Source organism: Cryptomeria japonica, chromosome 1, assembly GCF_030272615.1.
Source record: "Cryptomeria japonica chromosome 1, Sugi_1.0, whole genome shotgun sequence".
NCBI lineage: Eukaryota > Viridiplantae > Streptophyta > Pinopsida > Cupressales > Cupressaceae > Cryptomeria > Cryptomeria japonica.
In genome coordinates this window covers 501,026,010-501,042,315 of record NC_081405.1, presented here as the reverse complement: position 1 = coordinate 501,042,315, position 16,306 = coordinate 501,026,010, and the positions used below count along the sequence as shown (strand labels likewise).

The following is a 16,306-nucleotide window of genomic DNA, read 5'->3' as shown; positions in this document are numbered from 1 at the left end:
AGGGTCATGGGACACCATATGACCCCTAAGGACAACATACGACCCCTTATGACACCATATTGGGTCGTAATGGGCCCTAAGGTGTCGTAAGGGGTCATATTGTGTCCTACGACCCCTTAGGACACTATATGACCCCTTAAGACACCAAATTATGTTGTTATGGGTCATATTGTGTCCTAAGGGGTCATGGGACACCATATGACCCATAAAGACAACATACGGCCCCTTATGACACCATATTGGGTCGTTACGAGTCCTATGGTATTCTAAGGGGTCATATTATGTACTACGACCCCTTATGACACCATATGACACCTTAAGACACCAAATTGTATCGTTATGGGTCATATTGTGTCATATGATGCTTTAAAGACATCATATGACCCCTCAGGACACAATATGACCCTTTACAACTCTATACAATATTGTTATGGATCATATGACCCCTTATGACACCATATGGTATCGTTAGGTGTGATATGGTGTCCTAAGGAGTCATGGGACACCATATGACCCCTAAGGACAACATATGACACCATATTGGGTTGTTATGGGTCGTATGGTTTCCTAAGGGGTCATATTATGTCCTACGACCCCTTAGGACACCATATGACCCCTTAAGGGACCAAATTGTGTCGTTATGGGTCATATGGTATTCTAAGGGGTCATGGGACACCATATGACCCCTAAAGACAACATATGACCCCATACAGCACCATATTGGATCGTTATGGGTCCTATGGTGTCCTAAGGGTTCATATTGTATCCTACAACCCCTTAGGACAAAATATAACCCCTTAAAACACCAAATTGTGTCATTATGGGTCATATTGTGTCCTAAGGGGTCTTATTGTGTTATATGACCCCTTTAAGACACCATATGACCCCTTAGGACATAATATGACCCTTTACGACTCTATACGGTGACGTTATGGCTCATATGACCCCTTATGACACCATATGGTGTCATTAGGGGTCATATGGTGTCCTAAGGGGTCATGGGATACCATATGACCCCTAAGGAAAACATATGACCCCTTATGAGACCATATTGGGTCGTTATGGGTCCTATTGTGTCCTAAGGAGTCATATTGTGTCCTACAACCCCTTAGGACACCATATGACCCCTTAAGATACCACATTGTGTCTTTATAGGTCATATTGTGTCCTAAGGGGTCATATGTGACCACTTTAAGACACCACATGACACCTTAGGACACAATATGACCCTTTACGACTCTATACAATGTCGTCATGGGTCATATGACCCCTTATGACACCATATGGTGTCGGTAGAGGTCATATGGTGTCCTAAGGGGTCATGGGACACCATATGACCCCTAAGGACAACATATGACCCCTTATGACACCACATTGGGTTGTTGTGGTTCTTATGGTGTCCTAAGGGGTCATATTGTGTCCTACGACCCCTTAGGACACCATCTAACCCCTTAAGACACCAAATTGTGTCATTATTGGTCATATTGTGTCCTAAGGGGTCATGGGACACCCTATGACCCCTAAGGACAACATATGAACCCTTACGACACCATATTGGGTCGTTATGGGTCCTATGGTGTCCTAAAGGGTCATATTGTGCCCTACCCCCCTTTAGGACACCATATGACCCCTCAAGACACCAAATTATGTTGTTATGGGTCATATTATGTCCTATGGGGTCATGGGACACCATATGACCCTTAAGGACAACATATGACCCCTTATGACACCATATTGGATCATTATAAGTCTTATGGTGTCCTAAGGGATCATATTGTGTCCTAAGGGATCATATTGTGTCCTACGACCCCTTATGACACCATATGACCCCTTAAGACACCAAATTGTGTCATTATGGGTCATATTGTGTCCTAAGAGGTCATATTATGTCATATGACCTCTTTAAGACATCATATGACCCCTTACGACACAATATGACCCTTTACAAATCTATACAGTGTCGTTAGGGGTCATATGGTGTCCTAAGGGGTCATGAGACACCATATGACCCCTAAGGACAACATATGACCCTTTATGACACCATATTGGGTTGTTATGGGTCCTATGGTGTCCTAAGGGGTCATATTGTTTCCTACGACCCCTTAGGACACCACATGACCCCTAACGACACCATAATGTGTCATAAGGGGCCATATTGTGTCATATGACCCCTTTAAGACACCATATGACCTCTTAGGACACAATATGACCCTTTACGACTCTATAATGTGTTTTTATGGGTCATATGACCCCTTATGACACCATATGGTGTCGTTAGGGGTCATATGGTGTCTTAAGGGGTCATGGGACACCATATGACCCCTAAAGACAACATATGACACCATATTGGGTCATTATGGGTCCTATGGTATCCTAAACGGTCATATTGTGTCCTACAACCCCTTAGGACACTATATTGTTAGGATTAATGATAGTCCCAAAGATATTGAGAGGGGGGGTGAATCAGTATCTAACTGGTTTACAGAATATTTAACCTTATTAAGAACTTTGCATTCCAAAGCAGTGTACCGGTAAATAAGAATTAATGCAGTAAACAAGAACATTAAAGACAACATAGAAAGCATACCATAACACAAGATGTTTAATGAGGAAACCCGGTGTGAGAAAAACCTCAGTGGGATTTGTGACCCACAATATTCACTCACTGGCCAATGAATAAATATTACTTACAATGAGGGGCCTGCACATGCAGGAAGGTCAACTGCCTAGAGCTCACTGCTCAATAAAAGTCACACTGACTACAAAAGTGGATTATGAAATCCAATACAATGTACTCCTTCAAATCAACATCAACTAAGCCAAGTTTAGTACTGGTTTAAGCTCATTCTATAACCAAAACTTTTGTTGTCAACTATATCTCCTTTTACAAAATATCATTTATATATTCTCTCCATGCATATGCCTTCTACTCATAATGACCTATAAGATCTCATACATATATATGAGTCTTTTACAATATGCCATGTCTTCTTTACAAAAGACAATTACAATTAAATACAATAAACAAAAGTTTATTCTCTGTCGGCTGGGGTGTCAGTATGCATTGTTGCTGCTGTCGGTGAAGTGTCTGGCGGTGTATGTAGATGTCTATGTCTGTGCTGGTGGCTTTACCAGATTAGTTCCATAAGGTTGCCAGATGGTTGTTATCAATGACAAGACCAACTATTCTCATAAGAGTGTAGAATGCCAACAATCTCCCCCTTTGGCATTGATGGCAACACTCATGAGAAAAATCAAAAAACTGTTTCCAAAAAGCGAAGTCCAAAAAGTTACCAAAAAGATATGATCCCCCTGAGTAGATGATCTCCTCTGATTAATCATTTTTCTCTGTCCACTACTCCCCCTTTGACATAACTGACAAACGTTGTCAAAAATTGTCAAATGAGTGCAAAAATTTCACCTCAAAGTTTGTAACCAGTTGGTTACAATCTGGAATATGTCTACCAAAACCAAATTTACACTCTGCATGAATCTGTTGCTGTCGTCTAAGATTGCCTCAGTCTGTTGGATTGTGTCAGTGAGATGATGCATGTTCTCTTCCAGTGATCTTTCTCCTTGAAGTAATGCCTTAGAGATCTCATTTCTCAGAGAGATAAGGTTGTCCAACTTAGGACCAAGTTTATACTTAAGTTCTCTGGCATTAGCCTTAATCCTTGCCTTCTCTTTCTCAAATTTCTCCAATTTCTCCTCAAAACCTGCTATTTCTTGCTCAATAACTGATATAGGTTCGGATGAACCAATTATGTTATCAGTTATGTCATCTATTTCCTTCTGTACTCTGCTTATCTCCTTTTCTATGTCCTGTGTCAATAGATGTGGCTTATATGTTTCTCTGTACAGCTCTTTGTATTCCAAAATTGTAGTATTCAGTGCCGGTAAAAGTGTGTTTATATGTTTTGTGCACTTCTTTATTTTGTCCTAAAATAATTTATCCTTTTCCTTTTCAACTTTCTCTTTGAAGGTGTCCTCATTCACCTCATCAACTATTATTACATTGTCAGTAATGAATTTGGACAATGTGTCCAATTTACCTAAAGAATCCTTTACATTATCTATATTACATTTCGATGCAATCAATTTAAGAATTGGTATTGTGTCATCAATTGCTTTGTAAGCCAATGCATTACAGTCAGTTATCTTCTTGATAAAGTCCAGGAGTACCTCTATCACATTAGTAGGTCTGAATTCACTTGATGAAGTACCAGATGTCTAACCAGCTACCTTAATTACCTCTATGCTTCTAGCATTTGTAACCATTTTGCTTGTGTTATCCTCCAGTGGATTAGTCTGAGTTTGCATTTCAACCAGTAAAGGTTTGTCTTATTGTTTAGGTATCTCAGTGATTACCAATGTTTAGGTATCCTTAGCCTCTGTACCGTCCTTATCCACAACAATATTTACTTCCTAAGTGTCTACATTCATGGTGAATAGTATTTCAGATTCAGGATTAGTGTTGTCATGTGTGATACCTTCACTTTCAGTAACCGGTGTAGTATCCAAAGGTGGTGGAAAATTGTCAATTATCTTGATGTTCGGTATTCCACCAACTTTACCTTTCCCTTTGTCTTTATCCTTCTGATAAACTTTGAATGTTTTCTTTGGTCGGTTCAGTTCCTCTTGTTTTTCTTTTTCCACAAAAAAGATCCCATTTATCAGCAGTCTCCTCTGCAATCTCATTTACTCTACTTGCCATCAAACTCACTTGTCGATGACCACTAGCAAAAACGGATTTGTTAGCCTCACAAATTAGGTCGTCAATCTCCTCTTTTGAGTTAACCGGATGTACACCTAGAATTTTTTCAACTTTTAGTTTCTTGTCCAATTCCATCACGGCAATCCTCTTTACATCTAATCTTCTATATAGTTCATTGGGCAAGTCATCCACAACTTCAATTAAAACTTTCTTGTATATATCTAGATGTAAAATTATACTGTTTTCAATGCTTTCCTTTTCTGAATCTTTGAATGTGTTATACAATTTTCTCACATTAGCCAAATTACCATCATTAGTTATTTCATTTAGCAAATTATCTAATGAGGGTATGACTGACTTATCGAAGAACCAAAAGAGAAACTTCATTCACCAATCTTCCCATTTTCCTCTCATCACGGATACCCTATTTAAATAAGGTCTAGACGGTACTCTTGTAAGATGTCTTGAACAAGAAGAATCTGAGAAGTCCTTACATGAAGTCCATAACAACATTTTTGGCACTCATTCAAGTGGTCTTACCCTTTCGAAAAAACTCATACGCTTGGGCTATTATTGGTCGACTATGGAACGAGATTCTTTTCAGATAGCTAGAACATGCAAACAATGTCAGATCCATGGGAATTTGATTCATGCACTAGCACAAGAACTTCATGCTTTAGCAACATCATGGTCTTTTTGTCAATGGGATCTGGATCTAGTAGGAAAGATAAACCCTTCTTCATCTAATGGACACAAATTCATCCTTGTAGCTACAGAATATTTTACAAAATGGATTGAGGTAGTACCTCTCACAAACATCACAGGAAAACAAATTGCTGCATTTATCTTGAACTACATCATCTGTCGCTATGGAATACCAATGACCATTATCACTGATAATGGGCAACCATTCAAAAATCAGGATGTACAAGAGCTATGTGAGAAGTTCAAAATCTAGCACAGATTCTCCACACCCTATTATCCACAAGGGAATGGGTAGGCAGAAGCATCTAACAAAACTATTCTGAAAATTCTCAAAAAGACAGTGAATGATGCTAGCAAAGATTGACATATTCAATTGAACCCTGCTCTCGGGGCCTACCGTACTAGTATCCGCACACCAATAGGTACCACACCTTTCTCTCTTGTATACGGATCAAAAACAATATTGTCAATCGAAGTAGAGATACCCTCTCTACGTGTATCACTAAAAGGTCTCATCCCAGATGAAGAACAACGAGTATCTAGATTGCAAGAGTTAGAATTGATTCATGAATGAAGTCAAAATGCCTTTGATTATTTAAAGGTATATCAACAAAGAATGTGTCATAGCTATAATAACAAGGTCAAACCAAAAGCATTTCAAGTTGGAGAACTAGTGCTAAAGGAAAATCCATGCAAAGAGGCAGATCGAGAAAAGAAAGGAAAGTTTGAACCAAACTGGTTAGGTCCATTTGTGGTCACAATAGTATTTGGGTCAGGAGTATATCAACTATCAACACAGGATGGAGATCAACCTAAAGAACCTATCAATAGCATACATCTGAAAAAAAATTATGTCTAAAAAAGCAAAAAAAATAAAAATACAGTGAAAAATCAAAAAAATACAAAAACAGTGAAAAAAAAAATCAACAAAAAAAAAAAATCAAATATGAGAAAAAGTGCAATAAAAATAGATGGTGAAAACCTGGCAAACAAGCGCTATCTGTCCGCTACATCTTCCATCTATTAGTTCATGCATTTTTCCGCTTGCATTCATTCATTTTCCATCAGCGCTGATCATAATAAAGCCTTTGTACATATGCAAGCATCCCAAGTGGCTACTTGCCATAGTTTGGATCATTGGATATATCATAACAACTTTGTTTCTCGGCTTGGGGCAAAATCCTACACCTAGCTAGGGGCAAAAATCTTGATCAAACAAAAAGAACAACAGTTGGACAACTTTTATCAAGTGAAAACTGAGACACATCCAACGTTGAACACGAGATCAAACTATCAACTATCAAGCTATCACAAAGTCAATCTAAGCACATCACACACTTTTTAGTGGATAATATCTTTTTGGATAATGATTGTAACATGATTGTTTAACATTTCTATATTGATTGTCGCTATCATGATTTCTGAGTGACTCCGGGATGTCTTTGACTAGAGGAACAAGGAAGGAACTTGATATTTTATTGTCTGTTGTCTGAAAGTTAATCATTAATATGTGCAAATTTGTCTCGGGACATGATCTTCAGAGTGTCATTAAAGACATTTTCGATTTGCGTATTGAATTGATTAATACTGTGTGTTTTACGCAAGCAACACTCAGGTCATCAAGGTTCAATTATACCTTGATGCTTGTGCTAACTTGCTATATCAAAATCCAGGAAAATAGTGCTCAGGTCATCATGGTTTAATTATACCATCGATGTTTGCACTCACTTCCCACATTTCAAAAGCTCAATGATGACAAAACGCAATAATTTAGTGACTGGTCGGGTCATAGCATTGCATTCCATTGCATTTTAGCTTGCATTTTATTCTCATATGGGATCTCGCAGGCTCCTTTCATCAAGGGTTAAATCTATCATAGGAATCATCAAAGTATCATCACAAGCATATATGTAATCAGACGAATGAACCATATCTCTTCAGATATTGCCGACCCAGTGAAAATTTTATGCTATCTCTCTCAACATAATCAACATCAGCATATCCGAATCTTTTTGCAACTTGATATCAACAAACTGACAGTTCTTTATCTAATCAACATTATCAAATCAAATCAATCAATCAAACCTAATAAATTATATCATGTCTTATACATGATGTATCCTTCTTGAAACTAGACGATGTGATCATTCATGTCTAATACAAGAGGTGTCATTCCTAAAACTAGACGATTTGATTCTAATTCATGTCTTATATAGGATGTATCCTTCCTGAAACCAGATGCTCTGATCATGTCTTATACAGGATGAATCCTTTCTAAAACCAGACGCTTTGATCATCTTTGTCTTATACAGGATGAATCCTTCCTGAAAGTAGACTGAATCTAATCAATCAAGATTTTTCAATCTTATCGATCTAAGAAATCAAGCTAATCGAAGAACTCACATTTTCATCAACCACAGTTGCAGAAATCAAATCAAATCTGTCGGGATATCAATCTTGTAACACTCCAAAGATCAATTATCTCAATTGATCTCCCGAGGGGGCATCATCATATCGGGATTTAGCAATCAAGAGCTAGGGCATCCTATCAAACTGATATCATCATCAAAATGAGATTATTCTTTGAATCAACTCGTCATCACACCTCGCTTCAAAGAGGGGCAAAATGTATACACCTAAAAATGGTTTGAAGATAATTAATTGAATAAGCAATTATTTAATTAATCTCTCTCCACAATTTAATTGAATTCATCAACAATTTGATTAAATACCCTCCCTTTCATCTACTTATTAATAAATCTAAGGATTTATTAAATAGGTTCATCTCAATAATCCTCTTTGATTAATTAATTCTTCCCCATCAAAATCATTTCTTCCAATCTCCTAATTAATTAAAACAAATCAAATTTACGAGTTGTTGAAATTAATTAGCCTTTTCCTATTAATTGAATTTCTAAATTCAAATTCTCCTAACTTTTAACCACCTAACCTAACCATTCCTAAACCTAACCCATTCTACCTACCCCCATGTTCCCTTTCATCCAACATCTTCTAGAAGCTTTGTGACACTTGTCACTAAGTGTTCCCTTTCATCCAACCTCTTCTAGAAGCCTCTTGACACTTGTCACCATAGAGATGATAGATGTTCCCTTCATTCCAACCCCTTTGCCAACCTCCTCCAATTTAACCATTGATATCTTCATATCAATCTTGACCATTGATTCTTGCCACCTCACCCCTAGCCTTGGGAATCCTATAAATAGACCTTAGTTTGGAGCACAAAGGGTCCCAATTCATCTCATTTGTCCCTAATTGATCCCATCTCATTTTGCATTCATGCACTGTTACTATAAGCATCTAGCTTCTAGTTTATCATTTTAAGCAATGTTATCATGTTCAATCTTAGCTTAACTGCATCTTTATTCTAGCTTATTTTCTAGAATAATCATGAAATCATGTAGCTTAATCATGCTATCATTGCTAGATCATGCATCTTCATCATTCAAATCCTCCATCTAAGTGTATTCAAGTCACTGGAATTTGCATAACAAGATCTGAGAGCAAAACTCGTACTCGCATTTACTAGGAGGCGATAGATCACTTAGTTATGGTTTTAGCTTTCTTTGATTTAAATTCATTAACCATGCTTGTAATGATCTATTGAATGTTTTGTGTTTGCAGGTACAAGTACACTTCACAGACCACGACAGATAGGATTAAGATACTACTACAATTTCCTATTGAATGAAAAGTCTTTATCTATTTATAGAAATCTCATGTTTATTATGATATCATTGAGATCATCAATTAGAGCTTAGGATGGAAAAGTGTAAGAAAATTGATTTATTAAAGAAATTATGAGTTTGTTTAAGAATAAAGAATATTTTGTTTTATAATTGAATTTAGAATGAATTACATCTTTACAAATGAATTCATTAAAGCCAAATGCCACAATGTTTGCCAGCATCCTCCTTGCCTATGCCACAGAAGGGAAGGTGAGATGTATGAAAGCGTTTATGTGAACCTGCATAAGAAAGGACACCAAAAAAAGTGTATACGGTGCTATTGTGTCCACCATTCATCGTTATCCACAAGTGGGCAATCTAAAAATAGTTATCCACCATTATTTCCTATGACTGGCAATCTAAAAATAGTTTGACGGTGTAAAAAAATAGTTTAAAGCATGAGACAGGTTTTCTGGTCAACTCTGAACTGGTAAGTCCACAATAAAAACCTAACGGCTAATAAGAAAAAAACAATTAAAAAATAAATATTTATAAATATCTTTATTACTAATTAACTGATAGGCTATTTATAGTAGGCATTGCCCAGGGGATTTCATTTTCTCATGTAATGAAATTGTCAAAACAAATTCTGAAAAGTTGAAGCAGTCCTCATCTCACACGTAATAGTGGTAATGTATTATTTCATATATGTCTCACACCTTGCGTGGTAATAGATTATTCATGCCCATATATGAAAGTCACATTACTCTACAATAATAGTCGAGAAGAGCCAACACTTCCCTTCCTAGACCAGCCATGGGTGAAGTGCCTCACTTCTTAATCCATATGTGTTTGGCCTAATCTGAAAACTTGTTGTAACATCTTCGTAGTTACAACAGTCTTGTTTCATAGAATGCCTCGAAGAAATGTCTTCGTATGCACTACAATAATTAGAGGTTATGCACAAAATGGATTTGTTTGAAAGGCATTAGAGACTTTGAAGGAAATGCAATTGGCAGGGTAAAGACAAATTCCACAAGTTTCGCCACCATACTCCCTGTTTGTACCAAAATGGGAGCTTTGGAATGGAGTATGGACATCTATCAAAGAAAAATGGAAGGAGGTATGTTGTCAGATTTTATAGTTAGAAATGCTCTGGTAGACATGTATGCAAAATGGGGAAACATCGACAAGGAAAAAAAAACAACTATTTGACAAAATGCCTAACAGAAATGTGGTCTCATGGAATGCCCTAATCGCACGATATGCACATAATTGATTTATTTCAAGTCTTCAAATTGAATTTGCAATTATTGGTTGTTTACTTGTATTATGATCATTTTGATATATTTCATTCTGATTAAATTTGTTGTTAGAGGAAATAGAAAAAAAAAGTTTGAAATTTTTTTTATCTATAATGTTTTGTCAAGATATTTTGATATTTATTTATAACTAGATGTAAAAGGTTTAAATATAGTGGCTTGTGATGATGACATGTGGAAGCATTCAACCAAAAAGTTAAAATTGAGCATGTTATAGATTATATGAAAAGAGAAATTATTTGCTCAAATTATTCTTAATGTAAGGTTTGCCTTGTTAGATTATATACTAAGGTAGACTTGTATAAGAAGCTTCCACATTTTTATAGTTACTAGATACCCTACACATTCATCACAATTTATAATATAATGTGAGACATGTGTGATATGTAATTGATGTTACACCAACAACTATTTGATAAATAAGAGATTGTTGTGCATATGGATGGGTGAAACTTGATTCTCACATATTCAAATTTCAAAAATGAAGTTTCATCTTTTGGAAAATTGTATTGGGTCTACTACACTTGACTCTCAAATGCTTTCTACAAATATGTTAATATATAGTCAAGGTCTAAACTCTATATGCTATGTTAAAGTTGTAGATATATTTTTTATTTAAAAAATTATGTGAATATATGATTTAAACCTCACCAAATGAAATTTTAATGGTTTTTTTCTTTTGCACATTTCAATATCAACTCGATTGTATTCTAAATAATTATTCCTAATAAAGACAATGTTCATTTTTTCCAATTTTTGTGTGTCCTCCAATATATTACCCAAAACATATCTTGCTATGGACATAACTATTGCATTTCATTGAGAGGCAAGTGTTAGTTATAAAATAATATTACATATATTCAAACCAGCAATCCCTTTATCTCTTGTCAAGTGCACATCAACTGCATGGCCTTTGCACTTTGCACTCACAGGTGACATCTTCGTATCTTTACCCAAAACATATCTTACTATCAGCATAACCATTACACTTGATTGAAATACAAGTACTAATTATAAAATAATATTACATATATTCAAACCAGCAATCCCTTTATCTCTTGTCAAGTGCACATCAACTGCGTGGCCTTTGCTCTTTGCACTCACAGGTGACATCTTCATATCTTTACCCAAAACATATCTTACTATCAACATAACCATTACACCTGATTGAAATACACATACTAATTATAAAATAATATTACATATATTCAAACCAACAACCCCTTTTTCTCGTCAATGAAATATCAACTGTGTGACCTTTGCTTTCTGCTCTCACGGGTGCCGCCTTCATGTCTTTACTGGATTGGGCACTTGAAAGTAAGCGGTGACTGTTAGTTGGGCGGAAGGACGACTTTTGAAAAGGAAAAAGTTTTAACCGTGACATGATAACATGACTGACGGCACAAAACGGGGAAAGAAAATAAGACTTTGACCGATCTAGAAAATCAGCTCTTAAAGTCATGTGGTGCATAAGCCCAGCTTTCGTTGACGGGCGAATGGGCGGCTTTTCATTTTAAGTATTCCGGCGTTCACAATGCTTCAATTCACAATAGAAATATATGCAGATCTTCGCATATTTACATTTTAGGCGTGACACACTGAATTACATGTCGACCTCTACAATCATATGTATAGTTCCATGGATTTTGCTCTACTCTTCTTCTCAGCTTTTATCGCTGAAAGCAGATAAATGCGTATGGCCTCAAACATGCGGAGGTCTCACATTCCCCTACCCCTTCCGATTGGGCAAAGACACCTGTGGTTTGCCTGGTTTTGAAATCGTTTGCAAAAGAAAATCGAGTTCTGACCCTGGAATCCCTTACCTTCCAACCCTTTCGGGAGAAGTAAAAATCAAACATATCACTTACGAGCACCTGCTGGTTGAGGCCACTAGCTTGTATGCTTCTCCATGCAGGAAAGAGGTTAACGTTACAAATGCTACAACGTTCAACCTTTATGACAAAGGGCCTTTCTGGATTTCTGGGCTTAATAAGTTATTTGCTGTTGGTTGTAACACCTCTGCCCAATTTCAGATGCATATGGGCAGTACGTCCCAAGAAACGCATTATTGGGGCTCCTGCACATCTAAGTGCGGCTATTCTTCAACACTCTATGGCAGGCAACTGCCCTCATGCAAAGAGAATGGGTGTTGTCAAATGGCGGTTCCTGGTGGTTACACAAGAATTAGCCTCGCCGCACGATTCCACTCTTTCTATGGATCGAACAATTGTAGCAATTCAGCTTCCGCTATAGTCGATAAAGATAGCTGGGATTCGATTTCTAATTCAACATCGTTCAAAGCTACGGAGGATTTTTCATTGAGGGTGTCCTGGGCTATTCTGAATGACACGTGCGTCTCGGCTCAAAGAAAGAGTTCACGCCAGTGTTCTCCAAACGCGGAGTGTGAAAATAGGATTTGGGGTTATGTTTGCAAGTGTAAGGCTGGCTATGACGGAGATGGATACAGCAGCGGCACGGGATGCAAAGGTATAAATGATTTGTACATGTTTTCAGCATATATTTTTCTTGTAATTTGAGATTCCAGTCTAATGCTTTTTGTCCCCTGATCCAGAAACTAAAAAATGCACAGGTTTCAGTTGCTTTGTAACTTTATCAATAATCTCAGGTATCTGTTTCTTGGCCTCCAACAGGTGTATGTTATGTTATTGACCTATCTGATTTTGATTTCCTGTAGTAATGTTCAGTATTTTGGTTGAGGAATGCAGGGGTATTTGGGACATTCATTGTTGCGCTACTCTGCGGTGGCACTCTCTTCTGGATTTTGAAGCTAAGAAAATCAAAGCGTGACAAGGAAAGGAACTTCAAAAAGAACGGAGGTGATCATTTGCAAAAAATAATTTCATCACGAGGAGGAGTAGAAGGCGTGAAGCTTTTCTCTTTGAACGAGATCGAGAAAGCCACCAATAAGTTCTCTCAAAATTTGATCCTGGGATCTGGTGGCTACGGAACCGTTTACAAAGGCACTCTCAGTAATGGACTTGTGGTGGCTGTCAAGAGGTCAAAGCAAGTCGATTCCAGACAAATCGACCAGTTTATCAATGAAGTTTGTATTTTGAGCCAAATTAATCACAGAAATGTGGTTAAGTTACTAGGCTGCTGCCTGGAAACTTCGGTTCCTCTGTTGGTTTATGAATACATTTCAAATGGAACATTGTTCGATCATCTGCACGGCAACAAGCAAAATTGGCAGCAAATTCCATGGGAGAAACGCCTGTGCATAGCCACTGAGACAGCAGAAGCTTTGTCATACTTGCACTCTGCAGCGTCGATACCGATTGTTCACAGAGATGTTAAATCTTCAAACATTCTTCTGGATAATGATTATATTCCAAAAGTTGCAGACTTCGGAGTGTCTCGTCTGGTGCCGATGGGGCAAACGCACATTACTACAGTTGTGCATGGAACTCTGGGTTATTTGGATCCTGAATACGTTCAGACAGTTCAGCTTACAGAGAAAAGTGATGTCTACAGCTTTGGGGTTGTTTTGGCAGAGCTTTTGACGGGGCTAAGACCTGTTTCTTATGACAGGATGGACAACCACAGCAACCTGGCCATATATTTCCTCTCCACTATAAATACGACGGGCGTCGGGGAAATCATAGATCCTCGTCTTGATGTGAAAGAAGGTAAAAACAGGGAGTCGATGAGAAGAGTGGCGGCGCTAGCGAAAGAATGCCTTAGCGTTGAAGGGGAGAAGAGACCTTCGATGAAAGAGGTGGTTCAGGAACTGCTTTGGAGTAAAGGAGGCGAAAGACAGCATGACTGGCTAAATAATAGTGTAGCAGACAACCCGGAAGAAATGGTGGGGCTGATTGTTGGTGAGGAAGAAAGAAGCAAGGGAATTAGGGCCGCTTATTCAATCCCAGGGCAGTGTAGTTCCTCGTTTAGCATCGAAGGGGTCGGAGTTGGAATTCGATGGGGTCGATAAGGTGTGTCGCTGGCCATTATCTTCATGTCTGATATAAAGACACGTGTCTCATTCAATACTAGGTATCGTGTACCCTCTTATCTAACCAATCAATCTGTATGTTGAATGATTAAACACATGTTTTGACTATTTACCTTCAACGTTTATTATAACTGCAATGTAAAAAATGCTTTTGCTTGTGATGGCCAAAAGGATAATGTTTTCATTATAATTTGGTCTACTTTGTTTAGTGTCTCCCGTAGATAATAAATGCAATTATTATTTTAATTTGTTTTTTGTTTTTAAAAATTCACTTTGGTTATGAGATCTTTTATTCCCTATTTATAAGTTTAGTGTTTATAGAATTTAATTAAAGTGGTTATTTTTGTAATTGTAGGTTTAAAATTCAAAATTAAATCTTGTTTATCTTTTTATCTGTTTTTATGAGTTGATTTGGCATTCATTTAAGTAAATTTGTTTAAAATATGTTATTGTATGATTGGCGTTCACCATTCATTTTAAAAACATCATGTAGAGGAAAAGTGCTTAATAACACTTGTATTAAAGCAACATAGAACATGCAAATTACTCATGATTTTGGATATTTTGCATAATTGCTTAGTTCATTCTTCACTAAATCAATTTGCCTAAGATCTTAGTTGTGGAGAACATGAATTTTGCTTCCAAGCTCTCAAATTTTATGTGTGGACACCAATGCCCACTTGAAACACTAGTAGTATAATGTAAGACAAGATAAATACAACTATCAAATTTTAGTCATTTCACTTTTGCGAGTCCATATTCAATTCCCACACTCATATAGATTGGTTGTGTAGGCATAAATTTCAATTAAGATAAAACATAGTCAATTTATAGATTAAAGAATTTTTTTAATCAAGCCTTGAAGTTATGGTCCATTAGAAATTAATTCTTAACGTCATTTATAACATATTCCACCATACAATATTTGATCCAAGTTCCACATTTAATTTCTATTAATTTAATTTTACATTTATTAGTATATTCTTAACTCCATAGATTTTTAGCTCAATTTATTATTGTTTAACTGACTTTCTTAGGAGATTTATATGTGAGATTATTTTTCCATTTGTTGAACTTAAGATTCATATATATGACCTAAGGTTTTGTCCTTAGAATTTCTTTCTTTCTTTTATTTATTAAGTGTTTTTATTGAAGTTTTATTTTTTTAGATCTCATAAGGGTTTGGATTCCATTTTCTTATGCTTCTTACTTGTACCTTCCTTATAATTTTAGTTTTCATCATTTGATTTTTTTTCATTCCAGTCCAACATCCTTATTCGGACCTTAAAGCTTTAATTGTTGATTTACTTTTACATCTAATACTTTGTTGACTTTTCTAATTTTACATTAGATCTTATATTTCTTTTAACTCATTTGACCTTCACTATTATTTAGGTTATTTATAATAAAGGGTCTACTCAACATCCTAATTTAACTAATTTAATTTATTAAAAAAGGTTAGAATTTTTACTTTTTATATTTAATGATATTTACCCATTTAATGATATATGTTGAATTTCATTCCAATTAAATTTTAGGATTAAAAATAAATTCAAATAAAAACCTTTAATAGACTCAAGTAAAAATTTATTAATGTTGTGTCTTGCATGCATGCCTAGTTCTAAACATGGGCACCCTTTTTTAACCTTTTGTCCTTTTAAGTTTGCCTAGTTGTGTTTCTTGCTCTTGTGCTTAACCATTAGTGTTTTTTTCTTTTAGAATGTTTCAGATTTTTCTATTGGAAGGTTCCATAAATTTGGACTTTCACATTTAAAATAGTTTGATAATACAATTTCACTTTGAAAACGCCTTCTAGTTGATGCTTGTTTTTTATAAAATTGTCAAAATTTTACGCCCCTTAAGATTTGTATTGTGTCAAAAATCTAAAATTATAGAATCGTTTGAACTC

At 36.3% G+C, this 16,306-nt stretch overlaps 1 protein-coding gene and 1 pseudogene across 1 annotated transcript; one reads left to right on the top strand and one right to left on the bottom strand.

The window, feature by feature from the left end:
* LOC131073488 (uncharacterized) overlaps positions 1-16,306 on the bottom strand; it is a 61,592-nt pseudogene that overhangs the window by 10,120 nt on the left and 35,166 nt on the right.
* LOC131073530 (wall-associated receptor kinase-like 8) lies at positions 11,928-14,587 on the top strand. Its single transcript, XM_058009979.2, has 3 exons — positions 11,928-12,914; positions 13,000-13,053; positions 13,154-14,587. The coding sequence occupies exons 1-3, from the start codon at positions 11,987-11,989 to the stop codon at positions 14,374-14,376; spliced, it is 2,205 nt and encodes a 734-aa protein (XP_057865962.2). The 5' UTR covers positions 11,928-11,986; the 3' UTR covers positions 14,377-14,587.